Source organism: Pygocentrus nattereri, chromosome 14, assembly GCF_015220715.1.
Source record: "Pygocentrus nattereri isolate fPygNat1 chromosome 14, fPygNat1.pri, whole genome shotgun sequence".
NCBI classification, from domain to species: Eukaryota; Metazoa; Chordata; class Actinopteri; order Characiformes; family Serrasalmidae; genus Pygocentrus; species Pygocentrus nattereri.
This window is the reverse complement of record NC_051224.1, coordinates 39365124-39383078: the sequence shown is the minus strand read 5'-3', so window position 1 is coordinate 39383078 and position 17955 is coordinate 39365124. Positions and strand designations below refer to the sequence as shown.

At 42.4% G+C, this 17955-nt stretch overlaps 1 protein-coding gene across 11 annotated transcripts in view; it reads right to left on the bottom strand.

The window, feature by feature from the left end:
* The window catches only part of rbfox1 (RNA binding fox-1 homolog 1), a 398218-nt gene that overhangs the window by 44533 nt on the left and 335730 nt on the right, over positions 1-17955 (bottom strand). For all 11 annotated transcript variants that reach the window (XM_037544776.1, XM_037544774.1, XM_037544775.1 and 8 more), the window contains 2 exons: positions 13689-13749; positions 11251-11304 (listed from right to left, as the gene is read on the bottom strand). In XM_037544776.1, coding sequence (XP_037400673.1) covers positions 11251-11304; positions 13689-13749 — 115 coding nt within the window. The remainder of the gene's footprint in view (positions 1-11250; positions 11305-13688; positions 13750-17955) is intronic.

The following is a 17955-nucleotide window of genomic DNA, read 5'->3' as shown; positions in this document are numbered from 1 at the left end:
TCCTGTCTTTTAGACAGAGCCACAGTCTCCAAACCAGACATCATAGCAGGACGCACTGCTGTCTTGTAAACCTTCCCTTTCACTCTTGCTGCTATTCTTCTGTCACACACCAGCCGTGACACCCGTCTCCACCCATTCCATCCTGCCTGCACCCTCTTCTTCACCTCTTTTCTACACTGTCCATTGCTCTGGATGGTTGACCCAAGATATTTGAAGTCATCCACCTTTACGACCTCTACTCCTTGCATCTTCACCTTTCCACCTGCCTCCCTCTCATTCACACACATGTATTCCGTCTTGTCTCTACTGACCTTCATTCCTCTCCTCTCCAGTGCAAACCTCCACGTTTTCACTACTGGAGTTAAAAAAAAAATCACCAACATTTATTTTACTTTTTACTTTGGGTTCCATCACTGCATCACCAGTATGATCAAGACAAAGCCAACAAAAAAAAAAAAACAAACATTTAAAAATACTCAAAGTGTAACAGATTCTATTCCACATCTTACCATGAAGCCACAGCAACTTCAGTCTGTACCTGAGTGAGAAAATACCTTCAGCTGCTGGTTTGACAAAAATGTAGTTTGATTAGAGAGATATATATATTTCCAAAAGTATTCGGTTGTCTGGCTTCACACACATATGAACTTGAGTGACGTCCCATTCTTAATCCATAGGGTTTAATATGATGTTGGCTCACCCTTTGCAGCTATAACAGCTTCAGCTCTTCTGGGAAGGCTTTCCACAAGGGTTAGGAGTGTGTTTATGGGAATTTCTGACCGCTCTTCCAGAAGAACATTTGTGAGGTCAGACAATGATGTTGGACGAGAAGGCCTGGCTCAGTCTCCACTCTAATTCATCCCAAAGGGGTTCTATCGGGTTGAGGTCAGGACTCTGTGCAGGCCTTCCACACCAAACGGGCTCATCCGTGTCTTTATGGACCTGCTTTGTGCACTGGTGTGCAGTCATGTTGGAGCAGGAAGGGTTTGTCCCCAAACTGTTCCCACAAAGTTGGGAGCATGAAATTGTCCGAAATCTCTTGGTGCTGAAGCTTTAAGAGTTCCTTTCACTGGAACTAAGGGGCCGAGCCCAACTCCTGAAAAACAATCCCACACCATGATCCCCCCTCCACCAAACTTTACACTCAGCACAATGCAGTCAGACAAGCACCGTCTCCTGGCCACCGCCAAACCCAGACTCGTCCATCAGATTTCCAGACGGAGAAGCGTGATTGGTCACTCCAGAGAACTCGTCTCCACTGCTCTAGAGTGCAGTGGCGGCGCTTTACACCACTGCATTCCACGCTTTGCATTGCGCTTGGTGATGTAAGGCTTGGATGCAGCTGATTGGCCATGGAAACCCATTCCATGAAGCTCTCTACGCTGTTCTTGAGCTGATCTGAAGGCCACATGAAGTTTGGAGGTCTGTAGTGATTGACTCTGCAGAAAGTCGGTGACCTCTGCGCACTCTGCCCCTCAGCATCCGCTGACCGCTCTGTCATTTTACGTGGCCGACCACTTCGTGGCTGAGTTGCTGTCGTTCCCAAACACTTCCACTTTGTTATAATCCCACTGACAGTGGACTGTGGAATATTTAGTAGTGAGGAAATTTCACGACTGGACTTGTTGCACAGGTGGCGTCCGATCACGGTACCACGCTGGAATTCACTGAGCTCCTCAGAGCGACCCATTCTTTCACTAATGTCTGTAGAAGCAGTCTGCAGGCCTAGGGGCTCGGCTTTATACACCTGTGGCCATGGAAGTGACTGGAACACCTGAATTCAATGAATTAGATGGATGAGTGAATACCTTTGGAAATATAGTGGATTTTAGTCTGGAAGCACCAAAAGACCATTTCTTACAATGTGTGTAAAGCCAGCATGCCAAAGGGTGGAAGTACGGTTGCATCAGATATTACAAACAGTTTAATCACCTGCAGAGGTTTCATGTGAAAAAGTAGAAGGAGTTCATGCAAACAGACAGGAAGCCACCGCCAGGCAGAGACACTCGGTGATGCTTTCCAGAAACACAATAAACTTCCATCACACAACTTCTTTACTTTCGGAGACGAACCACTGTCTAGTGGAATATGTCGGAATTTGCAGCCTGTTGGAGCACTTAGAGCCCAGGAATGATCTGCCATCTAGAATTCATTTCAGAGATTCAGGGGCTGCTATACTCGAACTATACAACCGAGCATCGTCACAGTTAGACGAGCTTTGCAACTGATATTTGGACCACAGATGTGAGCCCAGAACCTGTATCGGTACCGGCAGTTGCGGATCGGAACTGATAACGTGACAGAGGTTTTTTTTAAATAACTAAATGAAGATGTAAAAACGAGAAATCGCAACGGATACAAAAAAAAAGGAAATGGAATCTAAAAGACCTCCTGTTTTATTTCCTTCACATACAGACTACTTGTAATTTCCTTCCTGAGCTTAAGACAATGGGGGCGGATCCATCCAACACAACCCCCCCACCCCCACTGTTCTGTCATTAGTGGCTTTGTAATCCAAATGGTGTTTTATCTCAAAGTGAGCACACTGTTCAAATGCATTTACAAAAAGAGACTTAATTAATGTACATGTTTAATCATCCCATTACACATGTCAGGGTCATTCTCCATTGTTCCTCCTCGCCAAGCAATCTCCTGTTTTCACCGCCCAATAATGAAACAGCCAAGCGGCGCACTTCCATCCCCAACAGTCCCCTATTCTCTCCACCAAAAGCTGCACGCTGTCTTCTGTGATAGCGTATCTGCATTAAGTAATTCTGCTTCAGTGGTAGGTTGCGTGTTTTCTTGTGTCTTTGAATGTTCTGCGGTTCTTTTCACGTTGCCGCGCTCAGTTTAGTTCCTCGGCGTTCACAGGTGAGGAAGTTAAAAAAGTGAGCACAATCGAAGTTCAGAAAGTGTCCGTCTTTAAAAAGCGAAGTGTGGATTGCCAAATTTGGCTGGTAGCCTAGAGGTAAGAGAGGTCAAACCACAAGGTCGCAGGCTCAAATCCCAGGACGGACCAGGCACTCCGAATCCTAAGGCCCAATCCCATTTCTTCTTTTTACCCCAGTTCTTTGCTTTTGAGTGTCACATTGTCCCTTGGAACTGAGTTAGAAAAGGCCGGTGGTTGAAATTTTCCCGTACGACATGGGACAACCCTCACGAACCCGACACATCATCAGTAGTCGTTGATGGGTTTTATGTAAACAGATGTGACGAGTTTTGCCAGACATTATTAATATGTCAAGAGGCATGCAGAAAATCTGGAAAAATGTCAGAAAACAAAGATGTTCTCAATGCCCTGTAATGCTGGTGGACTGGTTTATGGTATATATGCTGGATATACTGCAAACTAGTCAGCCTATACGTTATCCATGTTATAACAGGTATGTCCAAAGTCCTGCCCCATGGCCAAGTGTGGCCCGCGAATTGATTTTAATCGGCGTTCCAGTCTATAAGTTGCAATTATTCCCTTCACTTGACGGTGGCAGCAGTACTGTAAACCTACAATTAATTTACAATTAACCTGCAAATTAATTTAGAGAATGACATTTAGTCATTATTGCACACAAGCAGTTCAGCTGACAGTAACAACCGGCAATTTCAAGATTGATGGAATACTTTTTCACTGAGAGCCATAAAAAAATGTGCGTCACGTCAAGAGAACGTAGTGAGTTTGATGTTCAAATATGCCAGGAAAACTAGCATTACAATAAATATTCAGGGGACAATAAAGCAAAAAAAAAAAAAAACAGCTATTTATGAGAACACATATAATAGTTGGTAAAATAAATATGACTTTTTCTATATGTTTGTGTTGTTCATATCTTAAATAGAGAATATTTTTAATAATTTCTGAATAATATTTGGGCAAAGAATGACCGGCCCTCAGGTATTCTTATGGGGTCTACTCTAGTGCCCTTTGAATAAAGTTTGGATATCTCTGGTGTATGTTAGTGACTTGTTAGTGTTTAGTACCTGTTTGTGGTACACAAGTATGTTGTGTTGTGCTACGTTATGTACTTTATTGGTCCTACAAGGGAAACTGGTCATTCTGCAGTCTAACTATGCCCAATCTGGGTTAGGGTTCTGCTGATTTGTGTGTTGAATTCTCACAGCAATGTTTGGAGTGTGCCTCTGAAAACACTTCGCCCTACCCCTCTATCTCAACAAAAATGGGGCCATTCTGCCCCTAGGCGTGAACACACAAAACGAAGGGGGGGCACTAAGTGGTAGGGGCAAGAGAAATGAGATTGGGCTCTGGTCTCTACCCAAGACCCTTGCTGCTTCCAGATTGGGCATGGTTGCATAAGTGACCAAACGACCATAATGAACAATTTCCCTTATAACGGGGTTAATAATGGATGACCTAACTTAACATTTTCTGCATTTGTATGTGGATCCAAAAAGTGCACACAATCAAAGTAGAGCGCATGCACGCACGTTCAAAGTTCAAGAAGCCTGCATGTTCGAAGTTGGCCGGTAGCCTGGTGGTGAGCTGGCAACCAGAAGGTCGTAGGTTCCAAACCCATGACTGACTGGATACTTCTGGTTGTGCACATGATCCACAAGGCACTTCACCCCCGCTGCTCCTGCGTTGGGCATGGCTATGACCGATTCCCCTTGTAATAGAATAGTGCAGGTCTAAAGTGCAAAGTGTACACGTAACATGTTTTCTTGCTCTTTGAATGCTCTGGAGTTCTTATGTGCTGAATATGCTTGGTTCAGTTCGGTGTAACAGGTGAAGAAGTTGTGCATGTTCAAAGTTGACTGGTAGCCAGGTGGCAAGAGAGGTTGAACCAGAAGAGTCGCAGGCTCAAATCCCAGGACTTACTGGGCACTCCAGGTCTTAACCCAAGACACTTAACCCCAGGCTGAGTATGGCTCAAAGCTTCAAAAGAGTGAATGTTTAAAGCTCAGAAAGAATGTATGTTCAAAGCTTTAACGTGTTTCTGTTCAAAGCTAAAAAAATGTGCAAAAAGTTCAAAAATACTTCACATCTACAGTTAAAAAATTGCATGTTTGCAGCACAAAAGGTGAGCATATTGACAGTTGATAAAGAAGTGCATGTCTGAAGCTCAAAAGGCTTGCGTGCCTTAAGCATGAAAGCAAAGCAACCTAGACAGCAAAGAGGCCCTGTCATAAATAGCGCCCTCAGCCCTGCGGTCCTCCTCAAAGTCTGCATTTTGGTGACGAAAACAACATGCAGTCTTGGAGGGCGAGACACTTTGGGACTGATGGGTTTATAAACGTGCACTTGGAACAGATTCATGCATCACACAAGCTGTATGTGTTCTGTGTCCAGTGAAATTATGTTATCAGTCGCACTTGTTTTTATTAAAACGAGCTAATTTGCTTATCTACAGAGGCTCAATGCAGATTACAAGCATAATGCAGCTCAATGACACGTTAAATTAATAAACTAATGCAACTCACAACTTCTAGTCCGCCATGTTGGTCAGACTGTAAACAATGCCGCCCACTCTGATTGCATCTCGCCTGTATATCCAGAAACCCTGGGTAAGAGGCTGCTGTTGAGTCCGCAATGATGAGACCACACTAAGGCCGCCACTCGGTGCCCTTTTGAATGGCAAAATGAGAAATGGGACCCCCAGTGACCTTACATGCACGCGCAAATGAGGACTGTAAGACTTCAAAGAAAAAGCAAAGACAAATGACAAACCTGTCGCTGAACAAAAACCACCCTCTGAATCGGCTGGAGCTACAGGTGCTGAAATTTTAGGCAGGACATCATGTAAAATGAGAAAAGTCCACCAACCAATAACACCCAGCCAACAGCGTCCTGTGACCACTGATGACCAGCACAAACTGTGCAGCAGCAGATGAGCTGTCATCTCTGACTTTACATCTACAAGGTGGACCGACAAGGTAGGAGTGTCTAATAGAGTGGACAGTGAGTGGACACAGTGTTTAAAAACTCCAGCAGCACTGCTGCGTCTGATCCTGACTCTTTTTAAGTTTAAAAAAACTTTAAAAACTGCTTTGTTTTTTAGGTTGCCTTGTGCTGCTGTGTGTATTTTCATGCATCATTTTGTGAGCGCTTTTGCCCTTTTGTATCTGCTCAGGGACCACAGTCGAAAAATAGCCAAACTGCCACACGATTGTAATGATTACAAAGAAATGAATATTAATATGAATTGTCCCAGGAAATCTCAGCTGAATAAACCAAATTAGACTAAAGTCATTTTGCTACAGCTGGTGAGGGAAGGGACTAAGTTTGTTGTACAGTGGCAGATTTTTGAAAACAACAAACCAAAACAAATATAAACAAAACAAATAAAACCAAAGAGGGCCATATTTGTCTTTACTACACTGTTAAAAATGATTCATCGCTTCAAGCTAAAGAAATGACTTCATTATAACATAACAAGCAACTAAATAAAAATTCTGAAACATTCAATCAAAGTTAGGATTTTTTTTTTAGGTTGAACTGACCAAGTTTTGTACAGTGTATTTATGTCTTATAATGTTTTTTTCACAGATAATTCTGAAATCTGAGAATGAAGGAGCCCCGTCAGCACCCCCAACTCCCGTATCCCTGCCCTGAGCCAGACCCGTCCTCATCAGCTAATAACCGAGCCCTTTGTGAGCTGTACTGGCAGAACACAACCAACACTGAACATCAGTGCTCTCAATAAAAAAACACTTTACCTGGTGAACTAATATGATTTTCAAGACACTATTTTATTGAGGGTGTTTCAAAGAATAAGATACACGCTGGGCTGCTGGCTTCTACACAGCCACGCTTCGTTTTCCTCCAGGCCTTCGTCCCTCTTAACCTTGCGAGCAGAAAAGAACGTGGGAGAAAATGAAAGGTGTGTTGAGGTGAAAGAGCTTAAATTTCCTTCCCTCACAGAGGTGGGCTACGTTTGTATAATCTCAGGGAGCAAATTGGTGAAAGTCTAATTTTCAGGCGGAGGCTTAATCTCGCTCAGACGTAACACTTAATCAGCGACGGCGGCAGCCAGACTAGCAGGGTCCCGCTCGCTGGCCGTCTCCGCGCCTCCTCCTGATAGCTTTCACACCCCTCCCCCTCGCACACGAGCTGCTAATGAGAATCAAAGTCGCCATAAACCAACAGCCACGCCCAAGGTTAGCTCTGGTTCAAGCGGCGGCCGAGCTAGCCTCGTTTGACACCGTGCTCGCTCCACATCGCGCGGCAGCCCATGAATCAAAGGCCTACAAAAGAAACCTGCTCCGCTGCAGAACTCATTTATTTGGCCAGCTTGCTTTCTAGCTCGACTGAAGTCTGCAGCTCTAGACGGAGCTCAGTTACCTCCATGTGCTCGCCAGCACCCCCTGCGGCGGCCAGCTTTCCATCTGCAAAGCTTGCAGCAGTGCGCCAGCTCCTATTTTTAGCTCCAAACAAAACGATCGGAGGCATTTCCCAGCCTCAGCACAATCATGGCATATTAATGACATACTGATTATAATTAAAACAGGAGGTGGAAAAAAGTGCCGCGGTGTTTGATGGGCCCGAACGTGTGCGCCCTAATGGGACGCGAGGCTGTTCGGAGACTTTGAAAGGTGAGGCGAAAGCAAATCAATTTTTGAGCCATTTCGTAATTAACGGAATGTGCACTGAATTAGGGTAAACGACTGTCTGGAGAAATTGAAAATATTGATTTTAATTTACAAAACATACTTCAGCCCCTCGGTGTCCTCGCCAAAGACAGACCACTTAGGTCTCGCCACCACCAACGGTTTCCTTTTCTTCTGTCTCGTGTTGGTCCTGTTATCATAAAATCACACTATTCTTTATCATAATGGTGACAGGAAGGTCATGGACGGGACAGGCGAGGTTGATGACGAGTGGGAAAAGGAAGTGAAAGAGTTCTGCCCCCCCCACCCCCCACCCCCCCTCCAGTGCCCCGCTTGGTTTCAAGGACTATAAAATGAAAGCGGGCCCCCGAGGCCTGCAGCCTTGCTTGATCACTGTTTTCATAGATGCGCTCTGTGTTTGTGCTCATGACAACAGAGTCTACAAGCCCCTCGCCGTTGGGGTAACATGCACAAACACACGCGGTGTGAGCCGGGCTCTTTGGGTGGCTGGAATAATGGCTCTCCGTCGGCTCTGCCAGCGCTCTGAGACCGTGCCAAGGCCCGTCCCACAGAAGCCCACAGATTAAGGTCACTCTTTATACACTCTGAAACCACTGAAGCCGACAAATGGCAACCTTTTCATCTAGTGCTTTTTTTAAGTCTCAAATAATACAGCAGTTTAAAGGCAAACCTTATTCTGTATTCACCTCGTTTTTTTCTTTGTTCAAGCGCTGTATTTTTATGGTTTGTGTCTACTGAAGTGCTTAGTCCTGGAGTACACTCAAATAAATGAACCAGAAGGGCTGTTTGACTAACCGATTCAAAATATGTCAACATTAATTGCAATTGCATTGTGTGTTGAGGTAGAAAGTCTAAGGCCTGCAGGATGCAGTACTTCACGCTTGTTGTCTTTGAGGCAAAGCAATACAGTAGTTTGAGTTCACACTGGCGGTCTTCCCCGCTGCTCCCCCTATGCCATCTAATCTAGAACATGTCATAAGGTACTGTTTACCCTGTTAAAAAAAACAGGGTAACTTCAATTCAACGCTGCTCTGTTGCTGGTTTAGCTGATCACCCAGCATCCTCATGCTGCTTGACCAGCATCCAAAATATAACACATGGCTGGTGTAGGGACACCTTGTATCTCTACTATTGTAGTTTTTCAGTTTTTGACATAATTTGAAAATGTTTGTTGCCCTTTATATTGTGTATAAATTTCATGATGCATGGACCCACAGAAACAGCCCCAAATTACTTGCTAAAAAGTCTGGTTCCATTGACTTACATTAAAACGGAAGCTTGTCTTTTCTTTCTCCTGTAAAGTTACCATTTTGGAGATGAGGTTGTGTTCCGACGGCAGCGACATGCTGTTTAGGCTGGCTTTTCTAGCAGGGTAGCTACTACATTGATAGCCTCTTGGTTTAACACCAGCTTATTTAAAACACTTTTATTAATTTGACCAGATTTCATAGAGTGATATGGAATGTGGTATAAAAGCCAGCTAATATCTGAACTGTGCTTTACCCAAATAGCCCCCCAAGAAGCTGACATTTGACTAAGCTACCTATCTATAAAGCAGCATTTTGAATAATGACTAGAAATGTTTTTCAATCTCTGACTTTCACGTGAGTGATGTAGCTTGGGTCTGATGCGGCTTCTTGTGATTCTGAGTGTCTGAAAGACGTTCTGAGTTACATAGTGATAGTAAAATAGAGGTTTCAGTGGTAGTTCAGATCTTTCATCATTTGAAGCGTTCTACTGACTCAGAAGTGGGTAATACGGCAAAGTGAATAGCATCATAATACTTATGTCCATGATACATTACAATATTTCAGTTTTCTAGGTTGGTGACCAACTTTGGAACGAACAAAACAGTACTAGGCTATGAAACGATCAGAACTCTCAGTTACAGTTAACTGGCTGTTGCTGTTTACAGGGTCTCTATAATTGGTCTAAATATGTCGTTTTATTATTCCGTGCCGTTGCTCAGCGCTCTAGAAGTCCTCACCAAACACCTACACCCAGAAAAGCACACTGTGAAGGAATTTATCACAATAACGATAATGTATGATCATGTAACACAGCCCGTGTTACCCTGTTTGACTGGATGATAGTGTGACTGGACCTGAGAAACACCAGAATACAACAGAACAGCATAACATGGTGTGATACACTTTCTAGAAGAAAATAACCTCCTGTTATAAACAGGACACAACTTTGCAGCCTCCACAGTTCACAGACACTAAATGTGGGCAGATACAAACTGCGAACATGACTGTTCTTGTCTGAAGGAAGATGCAATACAGATGGTGACAGATCAAAAACAAATAATAAAAGTAAGTTAGTTCAACTCTCACACTCAAAAAACGAACCAAGTGGCCGTTTGACGTAAAGTGTATCGGCATTTACTGCGGTTGCATTTATGCTGAGGCAATAAAGTCTGTATAAAGTCTGCTGACTCGGCTCTGTTCGACTGAACAGAAGCATGTGGCGTAATTAAATTAACACTTTCTTATCACCGCTCCTTGATTAATTACCCTGTTACCACCTCGTGCATGACATATGTGAATAAGATAAATTTCCCAAGCTCCGCCCACAAATGTGTTCTTTAGCGGCTGCTGTTGTGAGGCTGGACCAGCTTTACAGAGCTCTGGTTAAAATCCCTTTCAGCCTATTGCTCAGCAGAGATCGGTTCTAACCACGGACCTTCACAGGTCTTCATAAACATCTCAGTTTAGTTTCATTATCAGCTTCATTTGATTGTACTGAAAGCCAGTTGGGGTCAACACAGCGAATGACAGGTCTTTCTTTACAGGAAAACCTTCAGTCTGAAGGACAGAACTGAAGAACTGAAGGAAAGAGGCTTGAAGCAACTAGCTATGCTGCTAGCTAGCTAGCGGTTAGCTAATCCAGCTGAGGTTACATACGTTTTAAAGGAACGTGATCGCTAACTTACTAAAACCTAGTAATACAGCAGCTAATGTGGTAGCTAACATACATGCTATCTCGTCGTTTCAAGCTGTTTTGCCTCTTTCCTTTACACACTGCATTAACAATGTGTAGAGCTCCACTTCTGTCCATCAGGCTGAGGGATCTTCTATAATTAAAGGCTTGTTGGAAGCCGTATTGAACCTGACGTGCAAGACAACAGCACTGCAACATGCCGTAGACAGGACATAGCTGTAAGATCGGCATTAAGGTTGGCCTAATTGAATTAGTCTTGTTTGCCTCTTCTTTCTCAGGCTGAGTCGTAAGTCTCAAGTTCAAGTTCAACAAGTGCACCAACCTATCATAGCACCTCCAACAAATAAGTCAGCTTCTTTTATACCAGGCACGTCAAACTGGGGGCCTTCCGGGCCGAAGATTAGCAATTACCCTCAACTAATGCCCTGAATTCAGGTCATGAAGGTCTTTCTAATTTGCTGATGAGCTGAATCAGGTGTGTTTAATGAGGCAGTGTGCTGAAGTCTGCAGTGTTTTCCCCGTGAGGATGGGAGTCTGGCGTGTTTCATACAGTGATAGAAAACACGCTGGCTCACAGAAAGCTCCAGTTCCACATGCTGAGCCACTTTACTGACCAACGTGGACATGCCTGCTCAATGAGCAATCTAGGGGCAGCTTTGAGATCAATTAAAGCGGACCAAGATAAATGGCCCTGAAGAGGATTTATTTCAGTTAAGGAAAACTCACCTGCATAGAATTCTGGGCTGTAGACTGCACCCACAACAGGATTTAACTTCCAGCCTAAACGGAGAGAGAGAGAGAGAGAGATAAGTGACATTAGCGTGTCGTGAGACCTTTCCGGATATCTGTTTGATCCTCGCGTGGGAAAAGAAGAGGCGAGTCCGAGTTAACTAGAAGCGGCGAGGCGGGTGCTGGGTGCTGTTTTAATGATGCCAGTGGAGGGTCTACTGCAGCGGCCTGCTGCTGTCATGCAGAGCTGCGATCGGACACTCAGGCTGACAGAACTCTCTCAGGCTCTAAGTCCTACAAATGGGCTGTCAGTGGAAAACCTGACATCTCAGAGGTCGTCTCGGCTTTCATATTCCATTCAAACTCGGAAACGAGGGCGGCTTCGTCATGTGAACGAGCCAGAAAGCTTCATCTATGTATTCTTTTCCTTACCCTGTGAGCTCTGTGCTTGTGTTTAGTAACTACATATACTACAATGCAATCAAGCTGATTACAGAAGTTACAATGCTTAGGTTATAGAATCTGTAATTCTTAAATTAAAGAAACGTATAGAAGACTTGCTGGAAGGCCCTGGCTGTTTAGTGGTTCAATTGAAGGGTCTGTATTATGGAAAATTTCCTCAGTTTTTGAAATAAAAGAATTTTATATAGTTAAAAGTTCCAGAACATCCCATTCCCTCCATATACACTATACTATTTCCAAAAGTATTCACCCACCCATCCAAATCACTGATTTCAGGTGTTCCAGTCACTTCCATGGCCACAGGTGTATAAAGCCGAGCCCCTAGGCCTGCAGACTGCTTCTACAGACATTAGTGAAAGAATGGGTCGCTCTCAGGAGCTCAGTGAATTCCAGCGTGGTGCCGTGATCGGACGCCACCTGTGCAGCAAGTCCAGTCGTGAAAGTTCCTCACTACTAAATATTCCACAGTCAACTGTCAGTGGGATTATAACAAAGTGGAAGTGATTGGGAACGACAGCAGCTCAGCCATGAAGTGGTCGGCCACGTAAAATGACAGAGCGGTCAGCGGATGCTGAGGGGCATAGTGCACAGAGGTCACCGACTTTCTGCAGACTCAATCACTACAGACCTCCAAACTTCATGTGGCCTTCAGATCAGCTCAAGAACAGCGTAGAGAGCTTCATGGAATGGGTTTCCATGGCCGAGCAGCTGCATCCAGGCCTTACATCACCAAGCGCAGTGCAAAGCGTGGAATGCAGTGGTGTAAAGCGCCGCCACTGGACTCTACAGCCCCTCTCTAGGGGGTGTTTTTCAGGAGTTGGGCTCGGCCCCTTAGTTCCAGTGAAAGGAACCAAGAGATTTTGGACAATTTCACGCTCCCAACTTTGTGGGAACAGTTTGGGGACGGCCCCTTCCTGTTCCAACATGACTGCACACCAGTGCACAAAGCAGGTCCATAAAGACGTGGATGAGCCAGTTTGGTGTTGAAGAACTTGACTGGCCTGCACAGAGTCCTGACCTCAACCCCATAGAACCCCTTTGGGATGAATTAGAGTGGAGACGGTGAGCCAGGCCTTCTCGTCCAACATCAGTGTCTGACCTCACAAATGCGCTTCTGGAAGAACGGTCAAAAATTCCCATAAACACTCCTAACCCTTGTGGAAAGCCTTTCCAGAAGCTGCAAAGGGTGGGCCGACATCATTTTAAACCCTATGGATTAAGAACAGGATGTCACTCAAGTTCATATCTTGTGAAGCCAGGCGACCGAATACTTTTGGAAATATAGTGTACATGAAAGTGAACAGCAATAACAGCCTGTTTTGAGACCATTGCTCCTGCGTTGTCACATAAATCAACATTTTGTCTGAAGTTATAAGGATTGTTTCACCCCAGACTACTTTCTGAACAAGGTCCAATACAGGGCCAATCAGAACAGCTGTCATTTACATATATCAGTCTTAAAAGGCACAGTAACCCTAATTGTAGGGCACCTAATGAACAACTTACTCACCCTGTATATGCACAGAATATTTACATTTATATAATTGTATTTTTATGTTATAGTGTTACGTATTATAGTGTTATTACAGAATATATCACAGAATGAGTTGTGACTTCACAATAAAATGGTGAAAACAATTTTTATATTGTGAAAAATTAGGCAGTCATTAACAGTGTGGGTTCACAGAGAAAGTTTACCATCGTAAAAATGAATCATAGTTGAATTTGTCAGGTTTCGTGATGCTGAACCTTAGTCAGGCACTCTGTCTTTGCGAGTCAGTCTCTAAGTACCACCTGATCTGTGCTAGAAAGCAGCATTAATGGACAATTTGAATCATGTGGGCACCATGTGTGATGGGAAAACACTGGAAAGTGTCTTTGCTCTCCTGGAGAAAGTAAGTAAGTAAATAAATAAATAAATAAAGCGACTGGCTTGCAGTTTTTACCGAAAAGTGGCTAAATGAGGCTCTTACCGTTTGCATATGGGTTGACCGTCTTTTTGTTTGTCATTACTCGTGCTGTTGCATTGTTAACCTGAGCACAAAGAGGGCAAAGTCAGCACGACTGACAGTGAAGCGACCGGCGTAAATATTTTAAAATGTTTAAAATTTATTTGCATGCATTACAGTAAGTATATGAACGTTGTCCAAATAATTACAGTTGTCATAACAGACAGTTGACTTAAAGAAATCTCATTCATCAATACTAGAAAAAGGACATACAAAGCAAATCAAAAATATTTACAATAGTTTCATCATAAAGAGAGTCTTCGGCATGCGTCATCAAAAATTATGACCGAGTTGAAAGAAAATGTGGAAAAGAAAAATAAAAAAATAATAAAAACACACAAAATGCACTCAACAAACAAAACGCTTATCTTACATGAAAGGACATGCGGTGGAAAGGGGAGGAACGACTGGGTTAAAGGAAAAGAGGAGGATGTCAGAAGGAAAAAAAAAAGAAAGAAAAAGAGAAGGACAAACAAGTTAGGCATTGTGCAACATACACTAAACCTTGAGAGTAGGTAGGTATCATTGGAAATAAATAAATAAATAAATAAATAAATAAAGCAACATTTAGCATTCAAACACTCGGGCCAAGAGCCTTTCGTTTCATCGCAAGAAGAAGAACCAAAAAGAAAAGGAAGAACGAAAGAATAAAAGTCATTCCAGCTTGAACGACAGCTAACAAAAGGATAAAAAACAGGGTGCACTGTTTAACACAATAATGGAGTTAACAATCTGAGTAAGATGTGCACGAGTCAGTCCAGTCCAATCAGTGCCTCGCACGCAGCTAAATGTACACTCAAGTACACGTGTACCAAGAGAAAATAGCATCAAGGAACTCAATAACAAGTCAAAAAAAAGGTCACGTGGTTTCAGCGCGGAGTACGTGAGATGGCAGATGGATCTCTCCACTTACCATTGGGAATCACCGCCCCGCGCGAGAGTGTATTGTTACCATGGTTATTGAGAGTTTGGTGAGGGCTCTACGAGCTACCGTAGGAGAAGGAGGGGGGAAATGAGAAGCAAAATATGCAATATCTTACTAAAAGGCGACACCACGTCATATGGGAATTTTTTACAAAAAAGAAATCAATATATCAACAAAGAAATTAACAAAACAAAACAAAACAAAACAAAAACAAAAAGAGAGAGTCTTTAAAAGTGGAGACAGTGTTGAGTGGGAATCATTGGCAACGATACTCATTGTTTCTTCACAGTTGCATTTACGCAGTTCCTCTCTTAACCCATTCATGTCTGACCCAATTTAGTACGATCCCACAGAATCCGACTGGTCTAGTGACACTTCTGTTAGTTCAGCCTGTAACAGTAACACCTGGACCGGTTTGATTACATGTACTTAAATTGGTAATACTTTACAATAACCTGCCCTTTTAAACAGTAACCCATGCATTAGCTAATAGCCTGTTAACAATAGTTAGTAATTAGAGTTGCATATCGTCGCCGTCCAATGAAAAACATGAACCGGGTGAAAATTTCATGATGAATGGACCAACAGAAATGGTCCAAAATTGCTTAGAATAAAGACTTTTCTATTAACTTATATTGAAAGTACAGTACGGATTTTGCCCTCTCCTATAAAGTTACTATTTTGGAGATACTTGTTTTTCATTGGACAGCAATGATATGCATGCATAAATATGACCTGAATATGTAACCATATTCTTATTGACATACAGACAAAGGCAAAAGCTCGAACAAATCCCGGTCAAACTACACTTTGTTGATTTTATAAATGAAAATATATTAGCACATCCTCTACAGAGAACCCACTTAAATATGACAGCATTCTTCTCATTTTAGTGCACAATTTCTACAACCCTGCTTCCAAAAAGTTGGGATTGCTGAGCAAAATGTAAATAAAAACAGAATGCAAAGATGGGAAAATCATTTAAACCCTATATTTAATTGAAAATAGTACTAAAACAACATATGAAATGTTGAAACAGACAAATTTGCTGAAAAATAAATGCCCTTTTTTTTCAATTTGATGCCAGCAACACATTTCGAAGTTGGGACGGGGGCATGTTTATCACTGTGCTGCATCACCTCGTCATTTAACGGCACTCTGTAAGCGTTTGGGAACTGAGGAGACACTGCTGAAGTTCAGAAAGTGAAACGTTTTCCTGCTCGTTTGATTTCAAATGGTCAACAGTTTGCGGTCATTTTATATTGCACCAAATGTTTTTAAAGGGTGACAGGTCTGGCTAGTTTAGCACACTAACTCTTTTTCTATGGAGCAATGCTGTTGTAATGTGTGCATTCTCTTGCTGAAATAAGCAAGGCCTTCCCTGAAAAAGACGTTGTCTGGATGGCAGCATATGTTACTACAAAACATGCATATGTCGTTCAGCAATAATGATGCCTTTACCAATGTGCACGTCACCCATGCCATGTGCAATAATATACCCCCATAACACTTCTCCACTTCCCTTCAGTCCATCTTAAATGAGCTTGAGCCCAGAGAAGGCGGCAGCATTTCTCAGTCCTGTTTATATATGGGTTCTTCTTTGCATGGTAGACTTGCATTTGCGGATGATGAACTGTTTTCACAGACAGTGTTTTTCAGAAGCCCATGCAGTGATTTCCACTACAGAATCGTGTCTTTTTTTAACGCAGTGCCGCCTGAGGGCCCGAAGATCACGGCCAGCCAATATTGCTTTTTCGGCCTTGTGTCTTGCATATATTTTTCTGGATTCTCTGAATCTTTTAACGATATTATTTACCATACATGATAAAAAGCGAAAGCTCTTTGTTATTTTATAATGAGAAACGTTATTCTTGAACTGTTGCAATATTTGCCCTGGCAGTCTTTCACAGAGTGGCGAACCCCTCCCCATTTTTACTTCTGAAGAACTCCACCTTACTGGGATGCTTTTTCTGCCAATTAACCTAATTAGTTGTGAGATGTTCCAACAAATGTTTTTTAAGCATTAAGCATTTTGTTGCCCCTGTCCCAACTTTTCTGTAAAGTGTTGCTGGCTTCAAATTCAAAATGGGCATCTATTTTCCAAAAAAAAAAAAAAAAAAAAAAAAAAAGATTTTCAATATTTGGAACATTGTCTTTGTACCATTTTCAGTTAAATATAGCATTTAAATATTTGCACATCAATGCATTCTGTTTTTTATTCACATTTTGCACAGCTTGGCAACTTTTTCAGAAACAGGGTTGTATTCATTTGATTTTAACATATAAAATGTCCATCCATCCATCCATCCATCCATCCATCCATCCATCCATCCATCCATCCATCCATCCATCCATTTCCTAAGCCGCTTCTCCGTCAGGGTCGCGGGGACATATAAAATGTAAAATATAAAATGTGTCAAAACTCATTTTCATTTAGAAAATCAACTAAAACAATTTCACTGGGGCTTGAACTTTTGCATATGACTGTAAATACAATGAATAATTATTTTAAAACCTAATTATTAATAATGGCTTGTTGACAATGATGTATTATTTTTATACTAATATAATATATTGAACACAGTGAACACACACTTACATAATCATTAAAAATGATAAACAATCTATTAATGATTTAGTTGCTGTTTATCAGAGCATGTTATCGTAACGTGTTACCTAATGTATTGTAATATCTAGTATACTGTCACTGTCTGAACCTCAGCTTTGACCTAATTTGAATACAACAGCCGTCATTGTACATCGTGTCAAAACTTCATGATGTAAAGGCCAACAGAAATGGTCCAAACTAATTTACTGTTACGCTCCCTTCTGATGAAAGTTAAGAATGTTATTAGGTTTTCTTCAGACAACAACAATACGGAAGAAAAGGAAACAGAGTATTTTCAGATACAGACATTAATGGGTTAAGTTGTTTTTGTCTCATTTTGTTCTTTTTTTTAAATGTCTGTGTCTTGCGGTTGTAAAATGAGTGGAACTGGGAGTCGAGCTAGAGGAGGCTGGAGCAGCTGTAGGGGCCTTAATCACCTCCTCCTCCTCGGCGAGGCCGTAGCAGCCCAATTAGGGCTTGTGCTGGATTTAGCCTGCTTAGTTTCAAGCCACCATGTATCCCTCATCAACCCTGCAATAAGGTCTCATCACACAATAGCTGTCTGCTGTCTGCCTGACGACTTACTGCACCCATTTGCTTGTTAAGCCAACATATGTTCTTAAGGCAAAGAAAGAAAAAAAAATGAAAAGAAAGAAAACAGGAAAGAAAGAGAGAGATAAATTGATAACACAAGTGAA